At 34.1% G+C, this 24,637-nt stretch overlaps 1 protein-coding gene across 10 annotated transcripts in view; it reads left to right on the forward strand.

Moving 5' to 3' along the window:
- LOC129941371 (sodium/calcium exchanger 1) overlaps positions 1–23,414 on the forward strand; it is a 216,246-nt gene extending 192,832 nt beyond the window's left edge. For 8 of the 10 annotated variants that reach the window (XM_056049988.1, XM_056049986.1, XM_056049990.1 and 5 more), the window contains 6 exons: positions 6,439–6,587; positions 15,794–15,893; positions 15,974–16,102; positions 16,356–16,514; positions 20,932–21,103; positions 21,208–23,414. In XM_056049988.1, the coding sequence (XP_055905963.1) occupies positions 6,439–6,587; positions 15,794–15,893; positions 15,974–16,102; positions 16,356–16,514; positions 20,932–21,103; positions 21,208–21,412 (914 nt within the window). In that variant the 3' untranslated portion in view covers positions 21,413–23,414. The remainder of the gene's footprint in view (positions 1–6,438; positions 6,588–15,793; positions 15,894–15,973; positions 16,103–16,355; positions 16,515–20,931; positions 21,104–21,207) is intronic. The other 2 variants (XM_056049993.1, XM_056049995.1) reach the window with 1 other exon arrangement.
- The last annotated feature ends 1,223 nt before the right edge of the window (positions 23,415–24,637 follow it).

Here is a 24,637-nt window from a genome sequence, read left to right on the forward strand (position 1 = left end):
GTTTAATAGCGCTGATTTCTCAACGAATGTTTATATTAGGTTCATTAGAGTTCGGGGATTGTTGCTGTAAAATCTCTCTTTGAGGTTGTCCCATACAAAAATCCATTGGGATTAAGTCGTTGGACCTCGCTGGCTACATGACGTCCCCAAAACGATTGATAAGTTTTTGAGGGAAAGCTTCATCGAGTCTCTAGCCGTTTGTGAGGTTGCACCATCCTGTTGGAAAACGATGTATTAGCAGGTTTGGTAAAAAGAAATGCATTAACATGCACCGGTAATTGTCACTATTAACATTTGTCACCTGGCCCGAGCATTCTTTTTAAAATAATGGTCCAAATATCATATGCTTGGAAACGACGCACAAAAGAGTTACCCTGAGCAATGCAGTGGTTTTGGTATTTCAGTCGAAAGTTACGAGTTCTTGGAGCCCAGTAATGGCAGTTTTGTTTTTTAAAAACGAGATGAAACTTTAAAACCATTTTATACATTTCATAAATAATCTCTCTTCGAAGTCCCAGCGACGCTTTTCCTTTTCTGCATCGAAAATTGTGCGGAACCTCTGCATCCACTCCACAAAATAATTAAATTCTCCCTCAGCCCATCACTTATTCGTCGTCTACCGAATTGGAAACAAAACTGTCGACGCACAGTTAATGTGTACGAATCGTTAGGGTTGCGCTATAGTCCTACGTAAACTAGGACCTTACCAAAGAAACTTCTGAATGTAGCTCGGTCTCTAGCTAGATGTAGCCAGTTGCGCACTCCAACTTTGGTGATGTCACTTTCCACTTGTGTGCGCCACCTTATCCGCGGTCTTCTTTTACTGCGCTGTCCTGTGAGCGTGGATTCGAGAAAACTGTTCGGGCCTGAGCATTGGTTTCATTGATCGGGCATTCTTACTTCCAACCATATTTTACAGATAAGCTGCAGCTGCTTAGAAGAGCTCGCCATTCAAACCATCTGCTCCAGCGGCTTTGTTAGACTTGAGCTTAGATATGGCAATCTTTACTTTGCTTAAGTCGGGAAAACTGCTTCCGTCATCTATATTGAATGGATCATCCTGCTTGACAGCAGAATTCGGTTAGTCGTCGCCGTTATTCAGTCAGCAGAAGTGGTCCTTTTCTACTATGATGTTTGCACTTTCGTCTTTGCATCCTAAGAACCGGGGTTTATTCACTAGTGAATTTCAGTTTACCTGCTCATAAAACTTTCAAACATCATTTCTACTTTTGAACTTCTCAACATATTTGACAGCACGCTTCTCGTGCTCTTGCTTTTTCCTCTGCTCATAGAGCTCGTGAGTAGCTCTCGTCCTTTTATGCAGCGCCGCTTTGCGTGCCTGTTGTTTGGCTGCACTTGCCTAGTGATATTGTTCATCAAACGGGGCTTCTTGTTGTTGCGTGCTGGAAATCCAGCACGTCAGAATCTCTGGCATTCAATGTTGCCACTAGTTCTCGATACATTGTGTTGGATGGCAGACAATTTCGAAAAAGGTTACTTACGACTCGATCGAAGAAGGATTTAGCTATCGCTTGCGATTGTAGCCGTTTGACGTTGTCTCTTCTCCCAGCATCTCCCTGTTTTGCCTTGGGTCTGGAAATCGGAAGTTCTACCTTGAATATCGGACATCAATGATGTTTTAAGCGTGTCTACCCGTGGCATGATGGTTAGTGTGTTGGACTGTCATGCCAGAGGTCTTGGATTCAATCCCTGCCAATGCCAGCTAAAGGTTTTTTTTTCACGGGTACTGCCTCTTGCAAAGAATTGAGAAATTGTCCAAGAGTAAATCTTGGCATGAAAAGTGCTTTCTCAAATTAGCCGTTCGGATTCGGCTTAAAACTGAAGAACCTCCATCCCTGACAACAGTACTCGCACACAGGAATGGTTGAGAGATGTAAGTCACTAGGCCTTAGTTCCCAACGGACTGTTCCGCCACCCAATTTTGTATCGTAGAACGAAATATGATCAATCTGGTAGATTGATTTGGAGAACTTCCAGTTCCTCTGTGGATGTTGAGGTGTAGAAAACCTATACTGGCTACCATGACGTTTCGGCCCACATCGAAATTGATAAACATGAATTCGTTGTCGGAAGTGTTGTCGTGTTTAAAATCGTAGCTAGGACACTTGTCTTATGCTTAGTCCAAGATCTCGAATGTCGTAATAGCAATACAAGGTGTTCACTTAGTAGTTGAAAATAACTGGAACTGTAGACGCCAACGTTGATTCTATCTCCGGAATTCCTCCGCTGCCGTCTAGATAAAGATAGGTGCCCTAGAAACCTCTACCGACATATCGCGTTTGCTACCCCCAACTACTTTCCAATGGGGTTGGAGCCCCATCTCCAATTGAGGTACTAGGTACCCGATGTTCATCAGAAGGCCAGTGTCACATCGTGACTTATAAATTCGCACTATCACTGATTCTAATTACTCGCCGTTTATTACTTTTTGAAGTATTCGTATTTAAAAACATAAATCTGCTACCAGACACCCTGTATAACTTTTGATCAATGGATAAAGCTAACAATAATTTTGTAATTGTGCTTCGTTTACGTACGTGTTTGAAACCTACAAAATAATTAAACAAGTACAAAGTTAAAGTTAGTACAAAATTAAAGTTAGTTCAAAATTTCGAAATAGTCCTTAAAATATTATATTTCAAAAACAATAAAATAATTGCCGTATTTTGGTAGCAGTTTGGTTCATCTTTTATTAAAAACATATTTTTTTTAAATCGAAAAAAAATATTCTTGAAGATTTATTAATTATTTAAATTCACTAAATTTATAAATTTATTTTAATCTATATATTCTGTTTTATTTTGTAAAGACTCAAAATTCTTAAGTGACTGAACTACATACTAACTACTTCAATAAGAAATTTAGATTCCTTATAACTTAACAGTTCTGTTAAATGTTAATGGCTTAATTTTGTGTTGGTTCTTCTCATCAAACTAACATTACATCGTCGTTGTTGTAATAGATTTTTTAAGTTCCATATAATAAACTGAAAATATACTTATCTATCTTCTATTAGATACTATGCATAGTATGTTAAAATGAATGATACATCTTAGATCAACGAGAATGCAAAACTTTTTTAGATATAAATGTGTTCATTAAAAAAAGAAACTATACAAACTTCGACTGAAATGAGCTACTTTTTTTTGGTATGTTGATCTTTAAGCTCTTTTAACCATTTAAAAAAAGAAGAAGATTAATAAGTTTTCAATAAAAAAAAAAATAAAAAACAATATAAAAAGCTTCAAGTAATAGTTTCAATATTTGCTGCACGTATCAATTTTAAAATAGGTGCAAAATATATTATTTATTTTTTAATTCACGTGTAGAAACTTTAGTTTGTGAAATAAGTTTACAATAGAATAACACTACGTAAAAAGCTGGTGCGTAGTTAAAGTTATGAATATTCTAACAAAAATATGATGAAAATTGGTAGGTAAAACTTCTTTTCTAATTTAGATTACAAGTTTAAATATTAGACTTCCGAAGCGTTACTAGGTTAGGCTAAGTTAAAGTGGCTGTCAGTGATGGCCAGTTTTATAGCCCATTGTTATGCAACATAAATCTTGAGGCTTTTATCTAACCAGCCAATTAAGCCTCTTACGAAACGTGAAGGACTGATTCTGTTAATATGATTGAGATCGGTAAGATCGGTAAAATCGCTATAGAAGAATTCTCCTAGGTAATTGTTGAGTTTTTGAACTCGAGCATCCATACATAAATAAATAAATTAGGTGGGCCAACAGTCCGTTGAAAACTAGGCCCTAGTGTATTACAACTCTTAACCATTATTGTGTGCGAGTACTGTGGTCAGGGACAAAGAAGAAATCAAGTAGAATCTGAACGGCTAATCTGGGAAAATTATTACCAATAATTTTTTTTTGCAAGACAAGAGCGATACAGTACCTTTTTTGACTCTTTCTTTACATTACCATTCAAACTTGGTTTTTGTCTAAAATACGATTTAGGTACTCAGCCTTGTCTTTAATTGGATTAGTTAATATACGCCGGATTAACCAATGGAATTTTGTATTTCCTTGAAAATAGGACTAATTCGGTGTTGGGTGGGTTGACAACCAATCCACATAGTACAAATTATAAGCTTGTCTTAGGCATTTTGTAAGAGTTCTTTCAGGGTGTTAAGATGCTTTCTTGAAACCGCTTTATGGCAACGTCATCCGCATAGGCATAGAAGTACTAGAAGAGAGGATAAAATACCAACATGCGGTGTCCCTGTACTAACAAAAAGTTGCCCAGTTTTATTGATAGTCAGCAATAAATTAATTAATTCCCCAGGAACCCTCTACGTTCAGAGAAGTAAGTGAATTTGTTTGCATACGCTCATCCTTTCGGCCAGAAAACAGCCTCATAGCCAAAAAAATAGGTAAACTTTATGATTGGCAAACAGTGTGAGAATTGTTGAAATACATTTCCACGAATTATAAATATTGCTTTGGTAAAAGTCTTTTCACACGGCCAAACCCAAAAACCGGGTTTTCGGCAAAATGGTTTCGAAAACCCGAAAATCATTTACACCGAAAATGTACACGTTTTCATTTGACATTTAAATTTGTATTGATGAACAAATTTGTGAGTAAAAAGTTTTGTTCTTTTCAAATTATTTGTGAAAATAAAACAAGCTAGCTCGTCTAGAAAAAGAGTTTTAGGTTCTGGGGACGAGTGGAATTCACCATAAATTTTCTGTCATACTTCTTTTTCTCCACAAATGAACCTATTACCTTTCTCATATCTCTCAAATCCTTGTGATTGAACGGAGTTACCGGAAAGTCATTCTCCCGGTAGTAAGCGAAAGCGTTAAACATATTTATGGCGACGAGTTCGAAGACGCATCCCTTGGAAACATAATTACGAACTATGAGCAAGTCTTTCTCGTCCTCGGGGTCGTCACGCCGTAGCCATGAACAATGAATTCACTTAACAAAGAGCGTTTGATACTCTGGAGACTCTACAGGATCCAAAAAGACTCCATATAACCGCTGAATGTTTCAAAAGGTTTGTTTGTTTAGTTCAACTTTGAATTGCTACTAGTTTTCGAGAGGTTTTATATAAAGCTTGTGGTTTACGAAAACTTGTGGTTTACCAAATATGTATGGGAAAACTTGAGTTCGATGTAGGTTTTCGACGAAAACCGATAATTTCGCGAAAACCGGATTTTGTACTTGGTGTGAAAAGCCTATTAGGAAGGTAATTTATTAAAGTTTGACAACCAGTTTTAAGTTACCACCTTAAATTTGAACAAACCTAAATTGCATTTCAAGCTATTTTTGTACAAGATTTTTGAACCTTATTTGGGTAATGAAATTCGAACTACAATAAGTTCAACCTAAAACTCAATAAACCAGTCTAGTATATACATAAGCAGTCAGTACAAAATGTTAACGATGTGAATAAAAACCTTTTCGGATATTCAAAATTTTGTTTTATATTTTCCTCCAATTTATTACTGGGCCTAAAAAGGTGTACATTTTTGTTTTCGTTAATTTCTCGTCTGTAGGGAAATTAAAATTCCTTAAAAGCTTTTTGAACGTAAATTTAAACATAATTAGGCATATTCTTCTCCAGAAAGAATAAAATTTCTTCGTATTATACACCCCTAAATATTTGTATGTACTTATGTCTTGCAAAAGTATTTTGCACAAAAATATAAACGTTAATACATTTCTCATGTCATGAATATTCTATTCTAGCATCTGCCTAGTGTCATTATCCAAAAGAGCTCAATCTTCAAGGATAAATGTTTTCTTATAGCCATCACACCACCACGTGCCACCTGTAGAGTTCCGTTTTATATATGCTTTAAATATTGTAGTCCATACCTGGTAGGATTTAGAGAATCACCTCAAATCACTCACTCATCGTGTTAAGCATTCAATGTCCGCATGCAATCAAAGAACTCATTTCCCTAAATTAACACACACAAAAATAAAATCATTTTTAGCTATTAAGTGCTTGCCGTTATGTGTTGCTCTGTGGCATTGTTATAGTCCTTTGTTAGCAGAGGCTTTTAATTGATGTGATGTGATATGAATTGTTTGAAATTGAAAAATAAAATTAAATGAATACAGCACGCACCTTTGTGTTGCACAAATTGCATACATTAGAATCTCATTTGAAAATGAGCGTAAATCAAGTGGGATTAAAAAGCTCCTTTAGTGCGGCAAATCTCATGTCACCCTTGGCTTCCAGCATTAGTGCAACTCACAGCTTTTTTTAAAAAACAAAAATAGCAATTACACGATGTTTTCCTTTCACAAAATAAATTCTATTCCCAAAGGTTTAATATTAATTGTGATTTTCTTTCCCGTTTTATTTTTGTTTGTTTTTTATTCAAAAACTTTTCAATATTCAAAAAACATGATGAAACATAATACAAAAAAAAAAAAACAAAAATATCAGACGATGAACTGGCAGGACTTATACAAGCAGCAGAAGCTAAACGCCCAGAGGAGCTGACAGAAGAGGATAAATTAGCCCTCTTAGGGCGGCCAAAACCAGGAGACTGTGTTCGCGCAGAACTGCGGATCAAAGAAAGTAAGGAGTTCAAGGTAAGATTTGCATTAAGACATGGATACTTTAAATTGAATTTTAATTAAAGAACTCTCTGTTCACTGAGACTAAGGTAATAATAAATAGAAAAAGAGGAAAATCCAGAACCGGGTGAGCGAATGGAATAGAAGTCGTCTTTTATTTTGTGTAGTCTCTTTTTTTAATGTCCTTCAACTACATGCATATAGAAGCACGGCCAAAGGCCAAGTATTTCACTTTCGCAGAAGTATTTCACTTTGTTATTTAATTTTATCAAGTACCAAACAAGTATTTAACAAAATAAGAAGTAATCTATATTTATAACAAAAATAAAAATATTTAATTTTCTTATAATTAAACCAATTAAATTATATTTAGTAGAATATTCCAAAGATTGATTCTCAAACAATCTTTTTAACCATTTTGTTCCAAGCTGTATCTTTGTAAAATCGAGATCTAAGAAACATTTAAAGATCTGTGATTTTTATTTGTCTGAAACAAATTTTTTGATCAACACTTTTAATAAGTAAAGTTGAGCCAGAAAAAGTTTTGCACAGATTTTTTATTTCTCTTTCGATTCCCCTGGACTTTAATAATTTTTTGGAAAAGATATTATCTTAACTAAATAACTGCAGAAAGGGTTCTCAAAAAAATTGCGTGGGTGGTTTTTTTACCAATGAGGCTAGAGACTTGAATTAAATTTTATATTATATATTGTAACGTGATACCAAACCAGTATATTTCTATAAATCAGAAAAACCGTCTTATTTTCCAAAAAAAATAAAAACCTAAACAAAAAAAGAATAAAAGTTGGTGAAAATTTACTTTGGACTGAAATAGCATTTCAAAAATTAAAAAAATTGTCTTCAATTTTTTGTATTTCACCGAAAATATTGTTTTCGATATTCAATAGTTTTTTTAATAAAAATCAAACAGTCAGTTTTTTCATAAAAAAATAAAATCTACAAGAAATAGTAAGCGAATTTCATTCATCCGATTTGTAAAAATTTAAGAAATGCCTCTAAAATTGGTAAAAATGAGTTTTCGACTAAAAATCTATTTAACAAAAATAGATTTTCAAACTAAACTTTTTCTATGTGAAAAATATTGTTGGTAATTTCAAAATATTGAAGAATAATTCAACTAACAACTTTTGTAACCCAACACGAAAACCTACCTACCTAGAGCAAGACAAATCTAAAAAAATCTAAAAAAAGAAAACAGGGAATACGGCACAAAATTTGTTGACAAAAAAACAAAGTCAAAAACGTCTTGAAATTAATTTTTGTTTTGATGGTAACCAGTTTTCCAATCAAGTTCATCGCATCGAGTTTTTAATTAAAGATTTAAGTTCAAATGATAAAAAACTTTAGACAACTATTATTTTCATTAGTTAACAAGCTTAATTTGTTGTTAATCAGTCAAATCTTGAAGGGATTGAAATGCTTCTATAGTTATTAAAAAAAGATTATTAAAATATATAACTGAATTTTTCAAAAATGCTCGCAAAATAAGTAAATTAGGTGGCGCAACAGTCCGTTAGTGAACCGGGGCCCAGTACCTTACAACTCTCAACCATTCCTGTGTGCGAGTAATTGCAGGGATGGAGGGGACCTACAGTTTACATGCCGAATCCGAACGGCTAATTTTAGAAAGCACTTTTTCATGACAAGAATTACTCTTGGAGAATTTATCAATTCCTCGCAAGAGGCAGTAGGTACCCGTGATCGAACCCACGACCTATGGCATGACAGTCGCATGAACCACAGCTGTCTTCCAATGCACTGGATAATATGCATTGAGTGTGGTGTAGATGTGAATTGCCTCCATCGGTAAATGTCTTAGTACTACGTTGGATATACCATCGACACCCGCTGACTTTTTGTTTTTTATTGAGTTGAAGATGAGCAGAGGATCAACCTTAGTTACTTACAATGACTTGGTCCCGTTTGCTCGGCGATTATGGCATTTCCCAAGGAATCGTCATTGAACCGCATGAAACCGCGATTCTCAGATTAAATGGGGCTCTGTTTTCCAGGTCGTGGTTGGGGCGAATCCTAACATTCACCTTGTACACTTGCTGGAAAGCAGCTCCCACCGCCTCCACGTTTTTCTTCGGATCTTCAATTATATAAAAGTCGTCGTCAAAGATTGCTTCTTCCGGATCTATTCGCCTTGTCCTGAGTACGTCCCTGTTCTCTTCAGTTCTTTGGAGTTACAGACACAGAAGGTTGTTATCGTTCTTTTTCCTGACTATCTTATTGATTTTAGAGAACATAATAGGGTTACTGGAAATAACTGACCGGATCTTACGGTCCCAGTTTTTGTTAATTGATAACTTGTAGTTCTCCTTAATCAACAGATTGACATTTTTTATTGACGACTTCAGTGTCCTAACCTTCAAATTATGTGTGTCTATAAGTCGTTTGTACAAGTTTTGTACAAGTTGTGTCAGTAAGCCACTCTTGTTCCTACGTAGTGAGTCAACAGTCGCATTTCTGTTAGCTTCAATTTGGTTTCGTTCTTTGTACTTTGGTATTGTCCGTTCCATCGTTCGTTTTATTGTGTCGTCCATCTGTTGTAGATGTTGGTCAATTTCTGTATTTGTCAGGTTTCTGTTGTTCGGTGGGGCTCTGTCACTCGAATAAATTTCTTACGCTAGGGCGTTGGTGAGGCGAGACCGGGGCATATTATTGTAATTGTTAAAACGTATTCCTCTAAATCCACGCGTTCGTATTATGTCCGTCCACTATGTCTGTAACTTTCAGTCTGGTGTCGTATAGCAAAAAATCTAGAAAGGATCCACTTATTGGATACTAGGGCTCTTGAGCAGCCAGCAGGTCGACGCCATAATCAACGCTGTAAAGATTCATGAAATTAAAAAGATGGTTTTGCTTCGTTTACTTCGTTGACTTCCCCAATCTTCATCTTTTGCGTTCAAATCACTGGCCATGATGAAACAGTTTTCTTCCAAGCTCAGTTTAAGTTCCCTAAAAAGAAAGAAAGAGTTCTGAAGGAAAGTAAGTAACCTGCGGAGCTCCAGCCGCAATCATATACATCCGCTTCCCTTAAGTGAGAGAGATGCATACAACGCAAACTTCTAGCACCTTGAGCCTTCGCAATTCATTGAATGACTTTATCATTAATGCCTTTTTGTATAAATAGGGCGACACCGTCCCCTTTAGTGGAGTCGGGCAAATCTGTTCTTACGATATTGTAACTTTTATGAGTCAACATAAACACATCGGGACTGTAGTCTTTCAACAATTGGATCATGTTGGCTCTTCGTTCAATCCTAATCAGTGAATTTACATTCACAGCTAGGACTTTTAGGCGCGTCTCCGGCAGCGCATCCATTATGGTCTAAATTTCGCCAGGCCAGGCAACAAAGAATAGAAATGATATACCCTTTTGCCCTGCACCTTTATCTGACTTTGCAGCATTGTTAGTTGACCTTGAATGCTCAACAACAAGGCTATAATGTCAGTCTGCACCTCTGGTGCATTAAGTACGGGGGCCTTTGGGACAACCGTTGGTGGAGCCTGTCTCGTGTTCCCATTCCCTGACACCTTTTGGGAGTAAGCGAATTTGGGATCGACGAATTTTTGTGTTGTAGCTGTTCGACTTCCTTCGGCTTTCTTACTGGCCTGTTTTTGTTTCATTTTTTTAACATTAGGGCAACCCCTATAGTAAGCCGGATGCCCTTGGTTTCCACAAAAGACACACTTGAGTTGGGTAGATCCTCAACCCGCTCATTCCCCAGCTTGCATTCTCACTTGATATGGGTTTCAGAGCACCTGACGCAGCTCAGCTGCACACTTCGTACATTGTAAAACTTCGCCGTGTCTTATTATTCCAGTGAACGAATTGATAGTCGAGGTATTTGATTTCCTTCAGACTCTCAAAGCTACTTTGGGGCGATAATGTTACGAGGAACATTGGCAGCCTATAACCCCCTTTCCCGGACTTCACCGAAGTGAAAGGCTTGACCCCCATAAAATCGAGATCATCAGTGGCTTTTTCACGGAGCTTGGCTAAAAGCGCCTCTGGTTCCGTGCAGGAACTTATGCCCTTCAGTAGGACACGGTCCAACGCACTAACCATCATGCCACCGGCAGGTCACGTCTCTCCATTGCATTGCGTTTTAATGCTGCATTACTCGAGCTTCCAAACTCCATTAGCGTTTTAAAAACGGCAAACTGACCACAAATCTACCTATTGGGCCAACGCAACATTCACGGCCAGCACCCAACCGGACATCTTTCCCCTCCGCAATAATGTCAAAAAATATATCGGCACCCAATAAAATATCGATTTTATTGGCGATAACACGTTAAATCTGATTACGACAGCTTATTATAGCACGATATATTATCACTTAGTATTTCTCTGCTTAGCAGATCTTATATAAGGGTAGAAAGAACAAATGCATGTCCCGACAAGGAGAATTTATTAAGCATCGATGAAATATTGATTTTCACCTGTCCGCTAGTACCATGAACACTTTCGCGATGCCCTAAGCCAAGTATAGGAATTGAAGCATGAGACCGTTTGATGCCTAGCATTGTTATCCCGATTCCAAAGAAAGCACACGAGCCTTTTATTTTGCTCGGATATAAATTTAAATTGTATTTTATAACTTTAAAACACAGTTCACTTACTAACGCAGACAAAGGTGCATAGTTTGTCTTACTAAGATTGATCTAGTTAATGGTTGTGCCGAAGTCAGAAATGTTTTTGAAAGAACAGAATGTTTCGATATCATCCTACAGGGTTCTTTATTTGAAATTGCAAGAGTATCTTTTTAATTTCAAGTAAAACCACTTTTTAGTTCACTAGCGTGATCTAATTAAAACAAAGTTATTGCACCATAAAATATAAAAATGAGTATTTTGAAAAATTAGCCTTACGTTCAAAACACGTTTTCGTTTTATGTTGTTTTTATTTGCCCAGGTTAATATTTTAAGTTAGGTATTTACAAGTACTTACATGTCCTTTCACAAGCTTTTCTCCCCGACACCATTTATATTCACGTGAATAGATGTTTTATTTTCACAAATTGTTCCTTAAATATATTTTACTAAAACACTTGTGATTTAATTGCCACTTTAGCTAGAAAAAAGCCTCATAAAATCATTACCTCATCTCTTTTAATCGTTTTTTTTTTTATATAAAAATATATGTAAATGGATGTACGTCTACGTAAGTAAGGTATTCTTAAATTAAAAATTTCACCATCCATTTTTAAAGGCTTAAGAGGCACTTATTTAACAACTTCTTCTCATGCATGCCTCCCTGTATTTTTGCAAAGTGTTCATCGTTATGGTACGAGAAAAGTTCGAGCGTGAGTTCGAGTATACCTACTATGTACCTTTTAAAAAACATAAACACTTCTCCAACAGAAGAATAGGTATATTATTTAAAGTTTTAAATTTCAATTCACAATTCAGGGGTTTTGTGAACGAAACCACTTGTTAAATTACATGCTTAAGCTCTCAAGAGCTCTTGTTAGATGACAAAAGGGTGCAAAATGGGCTTTGAGTCCTACCATTAACCATATCCAAGTTGAACTCCTCCAATAACACAAACAGTGCAATACAATATAAAAAAGGTATATCCTCTCTGATGGTGTACCTCTGTAGCTCATAAAGAGAAGATATTCTTTGGACTGTTTCAAAGGTAACGTCTTTGGGTAAATGGGATCACTTTGTAGAAGGAAATAGATTTTTTAAAAGTTTAATCAGCAAATGCTAAGCCATATTACATGTATACGTCTGTTGTTAGAATTGTTCTTAAGAACGTTCTTTCTAATGCCTTCTTGGTGTTATATAATTTTACCTGAAAGTTACACCACAAACACTTTAACTAGCAGAAGTACAGGATATGCGTTCACTCTATTGTTATGGTTAGGTTAGTTCTACGATGATGAGGATGTGGAATTAAAAACCCTTGTACGGAATTTGTACGCATTGTCCAGGAGGTAGCGTTGCAAATGTTTGGATCATTTTTTAACCTCAAAAAGGTCAATCTTGTATTTTTATTGTGGTCTGGCATTGAAAGTCCTTGGACTGATTATTGCTAATAAAAATATATAACTAGGACAATCAAAAGTATGTCCTAAAAAACTAGTTTTAAGAGCTTATAATATACCCTTTAAAATCAAACATATGCTCTCAAAATATGCTCAATAAATGCAAAAAATGTTTATAAGAAGCGTTATGTGCTTTAGGAAATTAATTAATAAGAACAATACCAATCAAAATCAAAACTCTTCTTTTTCACTCCAACTTCCAGCAAATTTGTTTAGTGGCGAATAGTTCAACTTCGCACACATATATTATTTAAGAAAGAAAACAAAAAACAAAGTTAACAGAGCAAGTTCATTTTTGAATAAAAGAAATTTTTTAATGTCAGCGATCAATGTATTGTAAATTTTTGTTGCAGTAAATAACTAACATTTCATTCAACTTTTTGAAAAGGAAGCTTTGTCTGTTAGATCGAAAAACACTTTTATACATATGAACATGGAAAAGATGCGTTCAACGTCAACAGAAGTGATCGAAGCTTATTTGAATGCTTAATCAATTGTGTAGTCTTTAACTGCTATGGATTTCGCTCCTGACAAAGCCATTGCAAATATTTTTAGTTTTTGAGCATTTTTTTCCATTACCTTTTCTATTTTTTTTTTCAATGATTTCGCAGCCTTTGCTGTTAATGCTTTAGATTGTCTTCACCACATCGCTTATAATTTGTGTGATGGAATCGAGCGATAAACGAAGTGGTTACGTTTTGAAATTGATGCTACTAGAAACCCATAGCTTGATGCCAAAAAATTAAGTTGGCTTTGAATTTAAGAATATCTTCCTCGTTGTCAAAAGCATCAAAAATCTAAACAATATTTTCAAAATGCATGACTTAGTAGTTCATCGCCTCAAGTTATGACTCCCATCGCGTTATGATTGGTTGTGGAGGAAGTTCCAATCCAGGTTCTATGTCTCTAAAAGTTTTCACTCTAAATAGAGCTCTAATTTTGTTTTTACAAAAAAAGAAAAAATATGCAATAATATGTCTTTTGAGAGCAAGAATGCAAAAATATGCCCAGATGACGTTTAAAAGACGAAGATTTCAATAGAACGCATTTCTATCACAGTCTCGTGTTAATAGTGATGTTAACAAAAAATATGTTCGAATATATTTTTGGTTGCTTATTTCTTTAAAAATAACGTTTTGAAAGGGCAAGTTCCAATATTTGTCAATTATAAATTGAAAGCGTAATCTATTCTTCAAGACGAATAGTCATTCTTACTTGTACTTAAAGATCTTGACATTCATAAATCCACTGGCCCAAGAACTATTCCCGCTACTATTCTGAAGTTGCTGTTCTGTGTTCTTCTGCAAAACTACTCCGTAAGCTTATTTATCTGTCATATTCTACAGGTCTCTTTCCAAGTAAACCCTAAAAAAGGCTAGCCCTTCTTACCCTTAAATTTCACGTTGGTCCCTTTTTTCCAACGTCATAAAAACTCTGATCAATTTGTAGCTAAAGAAATGTCTTGAAGACCGTAAGCATATAGTTTTCGAAACAATAGTTGATCTCATGATTCTCACTGAACAGTAGAACAAATCAAAATTTTGGAGAAACTGAGGCATTTGATAAAGTTTACGACCAAGCTCACTTTTCGAAAATGCCTGCATTAGGTATTGATGAATCTCTTCTGCGTTGGGTAAGTAATTACCTTTCGGACGGGTAAATTGAAATAGTATTGGACGCGTTCAAATCCGATACTCACAAAATAAACGTTTTGCCTCTGAAATACTTCCTAATTTTTCTAAATGATATTTTGTCTGAAACTTCTTACCCTTTTAATTGTTTCGCTGTCGTTTTAAGATTATCTTGTTTTTTGGGTGTTTAAAAACTCATTAAATTATAAACTTGGCAGCATTGTCCAATCGAGAATCAAAAACCGTGTTGAAGTTATGGCTGAATCACAAACACGCTTCAGCTACGGCTCGTCTGCGTTAAGGTGGGCCTGCTTCGAGGGTGCTTTGAATGACATTTCTATTCCAAAGCGAATATTTTGTTTGTTGACATTTTTGCACAGCTGTTGAGCTGTCAGACAAAGCTAATGTTCAGATAATTGAACTAGAGCTTCCGTTTGGAGTCACATTTCGTTACATTACATTTTTTTCCCTACGATTGTCAAACGAAACGTGAGGTCGAAGCTCCATTCTAATAGCATGCATTGAATTCCTATGGCTGAACTCGTAAACGTCAGGTTAAGCCGAAGCTGAAGCGTGTTTGTGATTCAGCCATTAATGCTTCGAAAACTCAATGCTGTCTACTAAAGGGATCACCTATTTGACATCGCCAAAAGTGCTGCTAAGTGGTTAGGTTTTCTCCGACTGTGCAAGAAGTTTTTACCACTTCTGGCATGGCTATAATTTACTAAGCTTTTATTCGCACAAAACTCGAGTATAATTAGTAACGCACTTGAGTCTTTTGGATAGAATTGAAAAAAGAGCTTTGAAAATGATCATTCTATTACTGAGACATTTTCTTCTCTGGAAACCCCGCAAGGTTTCATGCCTTTCATTATTTTATCGATATTTTCACAAACAATGATCTATTGAAAAAGCAAGTCCTAATTCTTCCCTCAAACGATTCAACAGTAGTACCAATACTTCTAGGAATGCTCATCAGTTTACCCTTGCGCATAATTTCTGACATACTGTTAAGCATAGGGATTCTCTCCTTAGCCGCACTACACGAATATGGAACGTTTTAGTAGTATTTTCCACTCATTATAATGTACCGACATTTAAAACCATCTCGTTTCTAATCCTGTCCTGCCTTTTTAATTGCTCGCATTGTGTTTAATCATTATAAGGGTATTCTCAGCCCTTTTAGTGCGCGCTCAATAAAAATTGACAGTTGGTACTAGCAGTATTGTGTTATTGATGAATTATAGCCTATGTGCGTGGTCTTGATACTTTTTGTATAAATGGTAAATACTTTTGCGACTAAGTTTGATTTTTAATACAAATATTATGTACTCCAATCAGAAAAAGAACCTCTATTGACTTTGCAACGCTACCTCTCGGGTTATGCGCGTTTTAACTAGTGCACCTACCGTGAAGCGTGTACTTTCTGATATAGCAAATGGTTTCAACAGACTACTAAAGAATACTGCTTGTTCTGTTTCGTTTTTCCTTTCTTTTTTTATAGAATACTGTAGATAAACTTGTCCAGAAGGCTAATGCGTCGCTACTCCTGGGGACCTCAAGTTGGAAGGAACAATTCACGGAGGCACTCACTGTCAGTGCGGGTAGGAAACTTAAAACTTTCTATTTTTTTTTTTCTTAAAACCATCCTAGAGTAAGAGCTAATTTTGTATATTAAATTCAGGAGACGATGACGAGGGTGAGGGTGGTGGAGGAGAAGAAGGTGATGAGCCTTCACCAACATGCGGCGATTATATCATGCATTTTCTAACGGTCTTTTGGAAAGTCCTTTTTGCATTCATCCCACCAACAGGTAAGACATATAAATATTATAACACTTTGAAAGCAGCAAGTTAAAAATATCGGATACAAAAACAAATCATATAAACTTAAAACGTTGGCAGGATAATAATTATATGAAAACTTTAAGTTTGTTTATTTTTGTTTATGATTTATAATATTTTATGCATAAACAAAAATTTATTTGAGATACATGCGGTACTTTTTTTGAAGGCGGATATTTTGTATAATTTATTTTGTTTACCCTTTTAAATATTAAATTTTAGATATCGCCGGAGGATATTTGTGTTTCGTCGTATCAATTACGTGTATAGGTATAGTTACCGCCGTTATTGGTGATGTAGCATCACATTTCGGTTGTACTTTGGGTATTAAGGACGCAGTCACTGCCATATGCTTCGTTGCTCTAGGAACAAGTATACCTGGTGAGTATGATTCTTAATTGGTGTTGAATTCATATTAAGAAAAAACAATAGAATGCATTTATTTCTATTTGTAAACCACATTCTGATACATGGTAAGGATGGGCCGTCTAGTGGTTTCAAGATCAGAGGTTATTTTTAAACTAAACCCTGCTTATGCATATACCTTTTAAAGTTTATGATTGAACGACGAGACGTTGCGTGCGTCGTACGGTGTGCATACAAGAGTCAAGATTTTAAGACTCAATTTCGACACCTCAACTTCCACATAGGAACTCGGAGTTCTCCAGATCAATCTTCCGTCAACCAGATTGACCATATTGCGATCGGTGGTAGACACGCTTATAGAATCATGCATGTCCGATATTCGACTCGTAGCACTACCTCGTTATAGCCAAGGGTTACCAGACCCAAGGCAAATCGTGGCAATGCTTGAAGATACAACGTCGAATGGCTACAATTACAAGAGATCGCCCAATCCTTCTCCGACCTCGACACAACCACAAGTTCGAAGTTCTCTGCGGCCAACACAATGTATCGAGAACAATGGCAACATTGCCAAGATGTAATCAGAAAAGCCGCCTATGACGTGTTGAGTTTCAAGCACCGACCAACAAGACACCCCTGGTTTGATGTGGATGTGGAATAACGGCAAGCAAATGCAGCCAAATAACACGCACGCAAAGCACGCACAGTGGTTCGGGTTGTATGGGAGAGCGGAAAAAATATTATATACGAATATTAGGTCAAATTTAGTTGAAAAAAAAATAATTATAAACAGAGTTATTGACATTTGTATACAATTTGAGGCTTTTGATGTTATTTTAAAAAAAAATTTTTTTTTTTAGTAAAATCTTTTGGGGTATGTCTTAATACTACATATTGGCGTTTCGACAATTCTGCTGATATAAATAATGTAAGAGCCTTATCCGTATCAAATTGTGAGCAGGAAAAGCTCACTGATGTTGCTGCATAGTTTATCTCTTATTGAGGAAAAGCCTTTCCTATGAACTACGTTCCATAGACTTAAAAAATGAGACATAAAACGTTTCTTTTATTGTGACAGCACAGTTTCTATTTGCTCAGAAATTAAGTTCGGATATTCCATTTCAAAATATGTTAGAAGATTTTGAACAACATGACCATAAGTAATAAGTTCACTAAACAACACCGAATAAGGAATTTGGATTAAATCCATTTTAATGTATAAATTTACTATATATGTTTGTTATTATATTTCACTTCCCTTTCACTTCTTGGCTGATCAAAAAGTAGAAATTTTTCCTCAATAACTCAATACTGACTGTTTTCATTAATCATTTATATATGTATATAGATTTAAGTAAGAGATTTTATTCTAATAAGCCAGGCTATAAAAAATTCGCAATACACAACAAAAAAGCAATAAAATTTTCAAAAACACCTTTTTCATTTACTTTACTTTTAGCGAAAATTAAAAAAATAAAGGACTACCCCTTATCCTTTTCTTTGTTTTGTATTAAGTTATATCATATAATTTAAAATATCATCAAACTATATTGTTTTTCGTGTGTTGTCAAGAAAATTGAGTTTAAAGTTGAAAAATTTTTGAGGCAGACATTCTCAGACCTGGGTCAATGTATTAATTTTGTTTTATTTTTAAAATAAAGTTTGACATTTTTTCTTAAAATAATGGGCTTAACCAGTTCATTCCGACAATTAATACCTAAGAAATCAAACTTCTCAAAACGGAGTTTTTTGAAATCCGATTCAGTGAAACATTTTTGATCATAACTTCCACATCTGCACGTATCTGCAGCTGATTGTGCTCTAACATGAAGCATATGCAGGCATACTTACTTTCTTGGTATCTTTTGGCACTTTTTTTTAAATCAAAAAGTTTTAAAAAAACGCATTTTTTCTAAAGCTTCAGACTTATAGAAGGTATCTTTTAAAAATAATCAATATTTTTATTTTTTTAGATAATCGAACATAGACCAATTAAATGATGAAGCTAGAGAATTTATTTAAAGGAACTTCGGAAAAAACATCTCAAAATTTGTTGAAAATACGGTTCGCGATTTGAGTAAAATTATTTTTCAACTTTGAGGGCTTGTAAATCAGAACATACGATTTATATGTTAAAAAATGATTTTAAATAATACGCTCATGTTATATAAGAGTACTTAAACATAAAGTTTAAAAGGATAAATATGACTTTTTGAAAAGACTTTTTTCCGCTCTCGCACCACTGTGCGACGCTGCATACAGCGACTTCTCAGCAGCAAAAAGAAAGAGCATGAGAACCGTACGATCGAAAATGTTAAGGGATTTAAATGCAGAAATGAATTTCGAAAGAGTTTTGAGCAGGAGAAACAAAATGAACAAGTTCATAAACCAAAGGGGGCAAAGCTGAGATTGGAATCATTATTGTGGAACCGCAGTCAATGCTGAGGATATGGAAAAGCTATACTTTTAAAGACTGTACGACGTACCGAATTCCTCAATCATTCAAGATGATCCATTCAATACAGATAACGAAAGCTAACAAATCCCATCTTCTCGACTTAGACGAAGTAAAGATTGCCATATCAAAGCTGAATGAAGTCTAACAAAGCCGCTGAAGCAGATGGATTGAATGTCGAGCTCTTTAACGCAGCTGGAAATAATTTGGTTAGGAGCATGTCAACTTGTTTGTAAGATATGGTCGAAAGAAAGCAAGTCAGATGAGTGGAACCTCAGTACTGTTTGCCCAATACTGATAAAAGGAGACCCTTTAAACTGCACGTACTATAGAGGCATCAATCTACTTTGCATCGCTTACAAAATCTTTTCTGCTGTAATATGTGAATGTGAACGTCACAATTCCATCGTCAACAACCTGATAGGTCCTTATGATTGTGGCTTCAGACCAGGAAAGTGTACATCAAAATATTCACATAACGGCAGATTCTGAAAAATTAAGAAACATCAAATCGACCCCCCCTCCCCCCATACTTTCATCGATTTGAAGGCCGCAAATGACAGCATCTACAAGGACGAGCTGTTTAGAGCCATGTCTAGTGTTGGCCTTCCTTGCAAACTCATCCATTTGAGGGGGATTACCGTGCAGAATTCACGCTGATCCATTAAGGTTGGAAACTACTTAACAGAACCTTTCGACGTAGACATAGCCAGAAGAATAAAAGCCCAACAACTGAGATAGCCGAGTCACGTAGAATGCATGGAAACCATTGCTTCGGCCAGGAATGTCTTCGAATCCACGCCCACAGGACAGCGCAGAAAAAGAAAGACCGTGGATCAGGTAGTGCGCACAAGTGGAAAGTGAACTCACCCAACTTGGAGTACCAAACTGAAAACATCAAGCTAAGATCTGAGCTAGTGTGATAAGTTTTTTGGGTGAGGTTCATACAGGATTGTAATGCCACCTTTAGTAAGAAAGGAAGGTTTCAGTCATCGTACGGTGCGCACAAAAGATATTCAATAACATCAATTTGACATCGATCTCAACTGCTCAACATTTCATACGCTAGCCTGAGAAAAATTCTACACATAGATCTAAAATTATTTGCTTACAAGGTCCAATTGACTCAACAATTGTTGTTGTCATCATAGGAATTTGGGCTTTTAAGTATCTTGACAACCATTTTGGAAACATTGTAACAGCAAAAAATTGTTCGGCTACCTCTAGCCAAATCATGATGGTGTGCCATACCACGCAACCCTCAAGTTATTTATCCGTCTCGACGAATCATTTGCCCCCTCGCAGCTCGGAGTTATGATTAGAACCCTTTGAACAACCATTTTTGTAAACAACCGTTAAGGACTGATGTTACGCGAACAATATAGAAATTATTCAAGTAATTAAGGTCAATATCGTCACAGTGAGCTACAGACCAAAGACGTCTTGGAAAGCTCAAGTGATAAAATAGACTGCTGCACCTACTTAAACGACACGTTGAGTTTCATAATGAATCTTTGCACTTTCTCTAACTAATAATTAGTAAAAAAAAAAACTTTATTCGGCCCATCCTTTACTTGTACCTGTACCTTATATTCTTCCAAGGAAGATTAATATTCATGTGATTTCAAAGTTTTTGCAAATAAGTTCGTTTTTTAACTTTAACCATGATCTTACACTTCTAGAATCATTTTTCATTTAGCTTAGTTCTTAACAAAAGCCTTTATTAATTTCTATTGCAACTGATGAATTTCAATTATTAATAATTCATAAAAATCATTTGAAAATAAATTAAGCAACTTTACGGGGGTTTTTATCAACTTTTAAGTTAGTCAGAAAATGTTTTCATCGTTTTCAAACTATCCCAAAAATCTAACAATTGAAAGTTTACATTTGCAATAAGAATAAATAATTCTTTTTAATATAAAACAAAAGGCATTTATATGCAACTTAAATTTTTAATTGATCATAACATTTTAGATACGTTTGCTAGTAAAGTAGCAGCCATTCAGGACAAACATGCCGACGCAAGTGTTGGCAACGTAACCGGAAGTAATGCTGTAAATGTATTCCTTGGAATTGGTGTTGCGTGGACAATCGCAGCGATATACCACGAATCCAATGGCAGCAGTTTTTATGTTCAACCCGGAAGGTATTTTTTATTTTTTACAATTTATTTTTATTTTGTAAAGTTTTTTTTTATTAAAATATTAAAGTCATATTTTTTGGTACTTTTCTTTAAAATACAACTTTTAGTCTAGCCTTTTCTGTGACGCTATTCTGCACAGAAGCATTAATAGCCATTTGTATCCTGATGATAAGGCGAAACAATGCCTTCGGTGGAGAACTTGGTGGACCAACAACTTGCAAATACATAAGCAGTGCAATACTCTTCTCTCTTTGGATAATATATGTGGTACTTGGTAGTTTAGAAGCCTATGGTATTATTGAAGGATTCTAAGTCATTATTAAATGAAGTATAAACCAACAATTTAAAAACTGATCTGATGCAACAAACAACGAAAGAAAAATGAAAAAAAAATATTATATTGTTGCCCATCTATTAAAAAACACAGCTCTATATTATGACTTTGTATTATTAAATGTAATTTTTAATTTAAAATACTTTAAGTGCTAAATAAGTTATTTTTTCATTGAGAAAAATAAACTACGTGTTATTTTTTAGATTTATTTATTTTTATCGATGCTTTTGTTTACTTATGTTTGTTCATTATTTTATGTTTGATTTGTTTATGAAATCGAAAAACAAATAAATAAAATAAATTAATTGTAGTACCAAAAGAAAACTTATTTCAAAGAAAAAATGCATATACTCAAGTTTCATTTTTAGTTTTAAATTTAAGATTTTTATATATCCAAATAAATGAAAATTTCTATCTATCTACAGACACCACACAGACATAAACTTAACATAAACAAAAAAAGTTAACAAGATCTATATAATAATAATCCAAACATTTTCTTGGACTTAAGAAATTCGAAAATTTAAGTTTTCGAAACAAACAAAAGCTGTTTTAATACTTACTTAATAAGTGTATAGAAATATATAATCGCAAGAAAAATGCATTAATTTAAGTGTATACCTCAATAATTTAAAACAAAACAACAAGAAGAAGAGATTTTTATAACATACAATATTATTTTTATTTTAGAGTAACTTTTTTGTTTTATCAGTTTTCAAAAAATTAAAAGAAAAATAAGTAAAATAGATAAATATGCTAAGATAAAATAAGCTGAATATTAGTTTCCTTAAACAATATATTAGCTGGCAATGAACCAAACTCCGATTTTAATAAATTTTTTCTATTGGACTCCTGTTTCATAGTTATGAATTTTAAAGTTAACAGTTAACATTTAACGCCTCTAAAAACAAAATATTCAATTGACTTGCTGATTGATGATTTGTGTAATCCTGTCTAAAAAAAATGTTTCCAAATTGAAAATGATGCCTGATTTTGGTTTAAACAAAAATAGTTAGTAGTTTTAACTACTTCTATTTTTTTAATGGAAACAGGAAAAACAGAACAGAAGAACTGTAAAACGTAAATTTTGGGAAAATCAAAAATTCAAGTTCAAATTTCAAAACGAAGTAATTAAAATACATACATTTATTAATTTTTAACTTCCGATAGGAAGTTTTTGTAAACGGTCCTATTTGTTGAATTGAAAATGTTAACTTTTCTTGAATTTTCAAGTTTCCTAAAACCTAAATAAAATTTGTTTAGAGGGATGTCTGAGTGTGCGTTCGTGCGTTCATACGTTCGTAGTTTTGAAAAGCTTTTTTCGTCATCGAAATCCTAAGAACCGACTTCAAATGCATTTTGTTATACAGATAATTAAGCGGAAAGGACTCTCAAAAAAATTAAGTAGGTGGTTTTGGTTTATCTAAGATATCTCACGAACAATAACGCTATCAACTTGAATAAAATGTTATATTATATACTGTGAAGTGATACCAAAAACTGATATCTTATTGAAAATATTTAACCAACGTTTTTTTTTATAAATCAAAATAACTGAGAAAAAAATAATTGACACCCCGAATATTCAAAGAACAAAAATGACTTAATCTCCAACATAATTTTATAATTAAATAGAGAATAAAATGTTTGACATCGGGTAAAATTTTGAGAAGAATTTTCCAAAAAAATATTAAAGAAAAAGAAACCCTACTAAAAGTTGGTAAAAATTCATTTTCGACTCAAACATCTTTTCAAAAATTAAAGATATTGACTTTAAACTAATTTTATTTTATAAAAGATATTGTTGTCAACATTTAGTGAAATTTTTAAGAAATTGAATTCATAGTTTTTACAAAACATATACAAATATGTAACTCTTAAAAATTATTAAAACTTGCTAAATATTGATTTTCGATTCAAATATCTTTTCAAAAATCAAAAGTATTGGCTTCAGATTTCATCTTGTTGAAAATATTGTTTTCGAAAGGTCAGTGCTTTTTTTATACAAATTTAAATCCCAAAAAAAATTGGTGAAAATTGGTGTTTGATTCTCGATTTTTCATGAATAAATAAAGGTATTGACTTCAAAATTATTTAATTTAACTTTCTTAGAAAAGGAACAGTGTGCATTTGTTTATATACAAAATAAAAAACTTTCAAGAAATGCTACTAAAGTTAAAATTGGTTTTCGATTAAAATTCTCGCTGACAAAAATGGATTTTGAAATTAAACTATTCCCTCATATGCAAAATATTGTTCGTAATTTTTTAGTTAATTTTTTATAAAAACAGACAACAGACAACACATGTTTTACAACAAAACACGAAGAACAAAAAATACTGAAACGAAATGGTTTCTGAATCAAGTGTTAGGAGAACAAAGAAATATAAAGAAATATAATGACATCAGTTTTTGTATCTCCCAAAATCTTAGAAGAATCGGCAGACTAGAACGGATGGGAAGTTATCAGTGTATGTCGAATCATAGCCTCTTTTTTTTTAATTTTAGTTTACTTCGAAATTTTTCAATTTCGGCATTTTACAAAAACTCATAGATACATTTAAATTCTGGGAAACCTTAACTCCCATTTTAAAGTGTTTAATCATATGCAAAATATTGTTCGTAACTCTTTAGTTAATTCTTATAAAAATTCAACTGACAACTTTTTTACAACTTTTTCACAACAAAACACGAAGAACAACAAAATACTGAAAAGAAATGGAGAAATTAAATCAAGTATTAGGAGAACAAAGAAAGATAATGACTTCAGTTTTTGTATCTATTAAAATCTTGGAATGGACAGACTGGAACGGATTTTTTAAAATTTTAGTTGACTTCGAATTTTTTTTAATTTCGGAATTTTACAGAAACTCTTAGAAGAATTAAAATTCTGGAGAATCTTAACTCCTATTTTAAAGTGTTAAATTTGATCAAGGAAATTATTATATTTTTGAAATTTGCAATAATATTCATCTTAAGATTGAAACTATGAAGTAAGACCAACTAACGACAAACCCGCTTATCCGAAAGACATTTTTATACTGCGTGCTTATCTACTTATCACCTTTAAAACTCTACAGTTAAGCGAAACGCGCTTAAGTACAAAAACTAGATAAGGCGCCAGTTTAGCTTATGTTTTCATCATTGAAAACAAACATTGGAATTTTCTTGACAGGTCGTTTATAGCTATCATAAAAATTTCT

The sequence above is a fragment of the Eupeodes corollae genome, chromosome 1, assembly GCF_945859685.1.
Source record: "Eupeodes corollae chromosome 1, idEupCoro1.1, whole genome shotgun sequence".
NCBI classification, from domain to species: domain Eukaryota; kingdom Metazoa; phylum Arthropoda; class Insecta; order Diptera; family Syrphidae; genus Eupeodes; species Eupeodes corollae.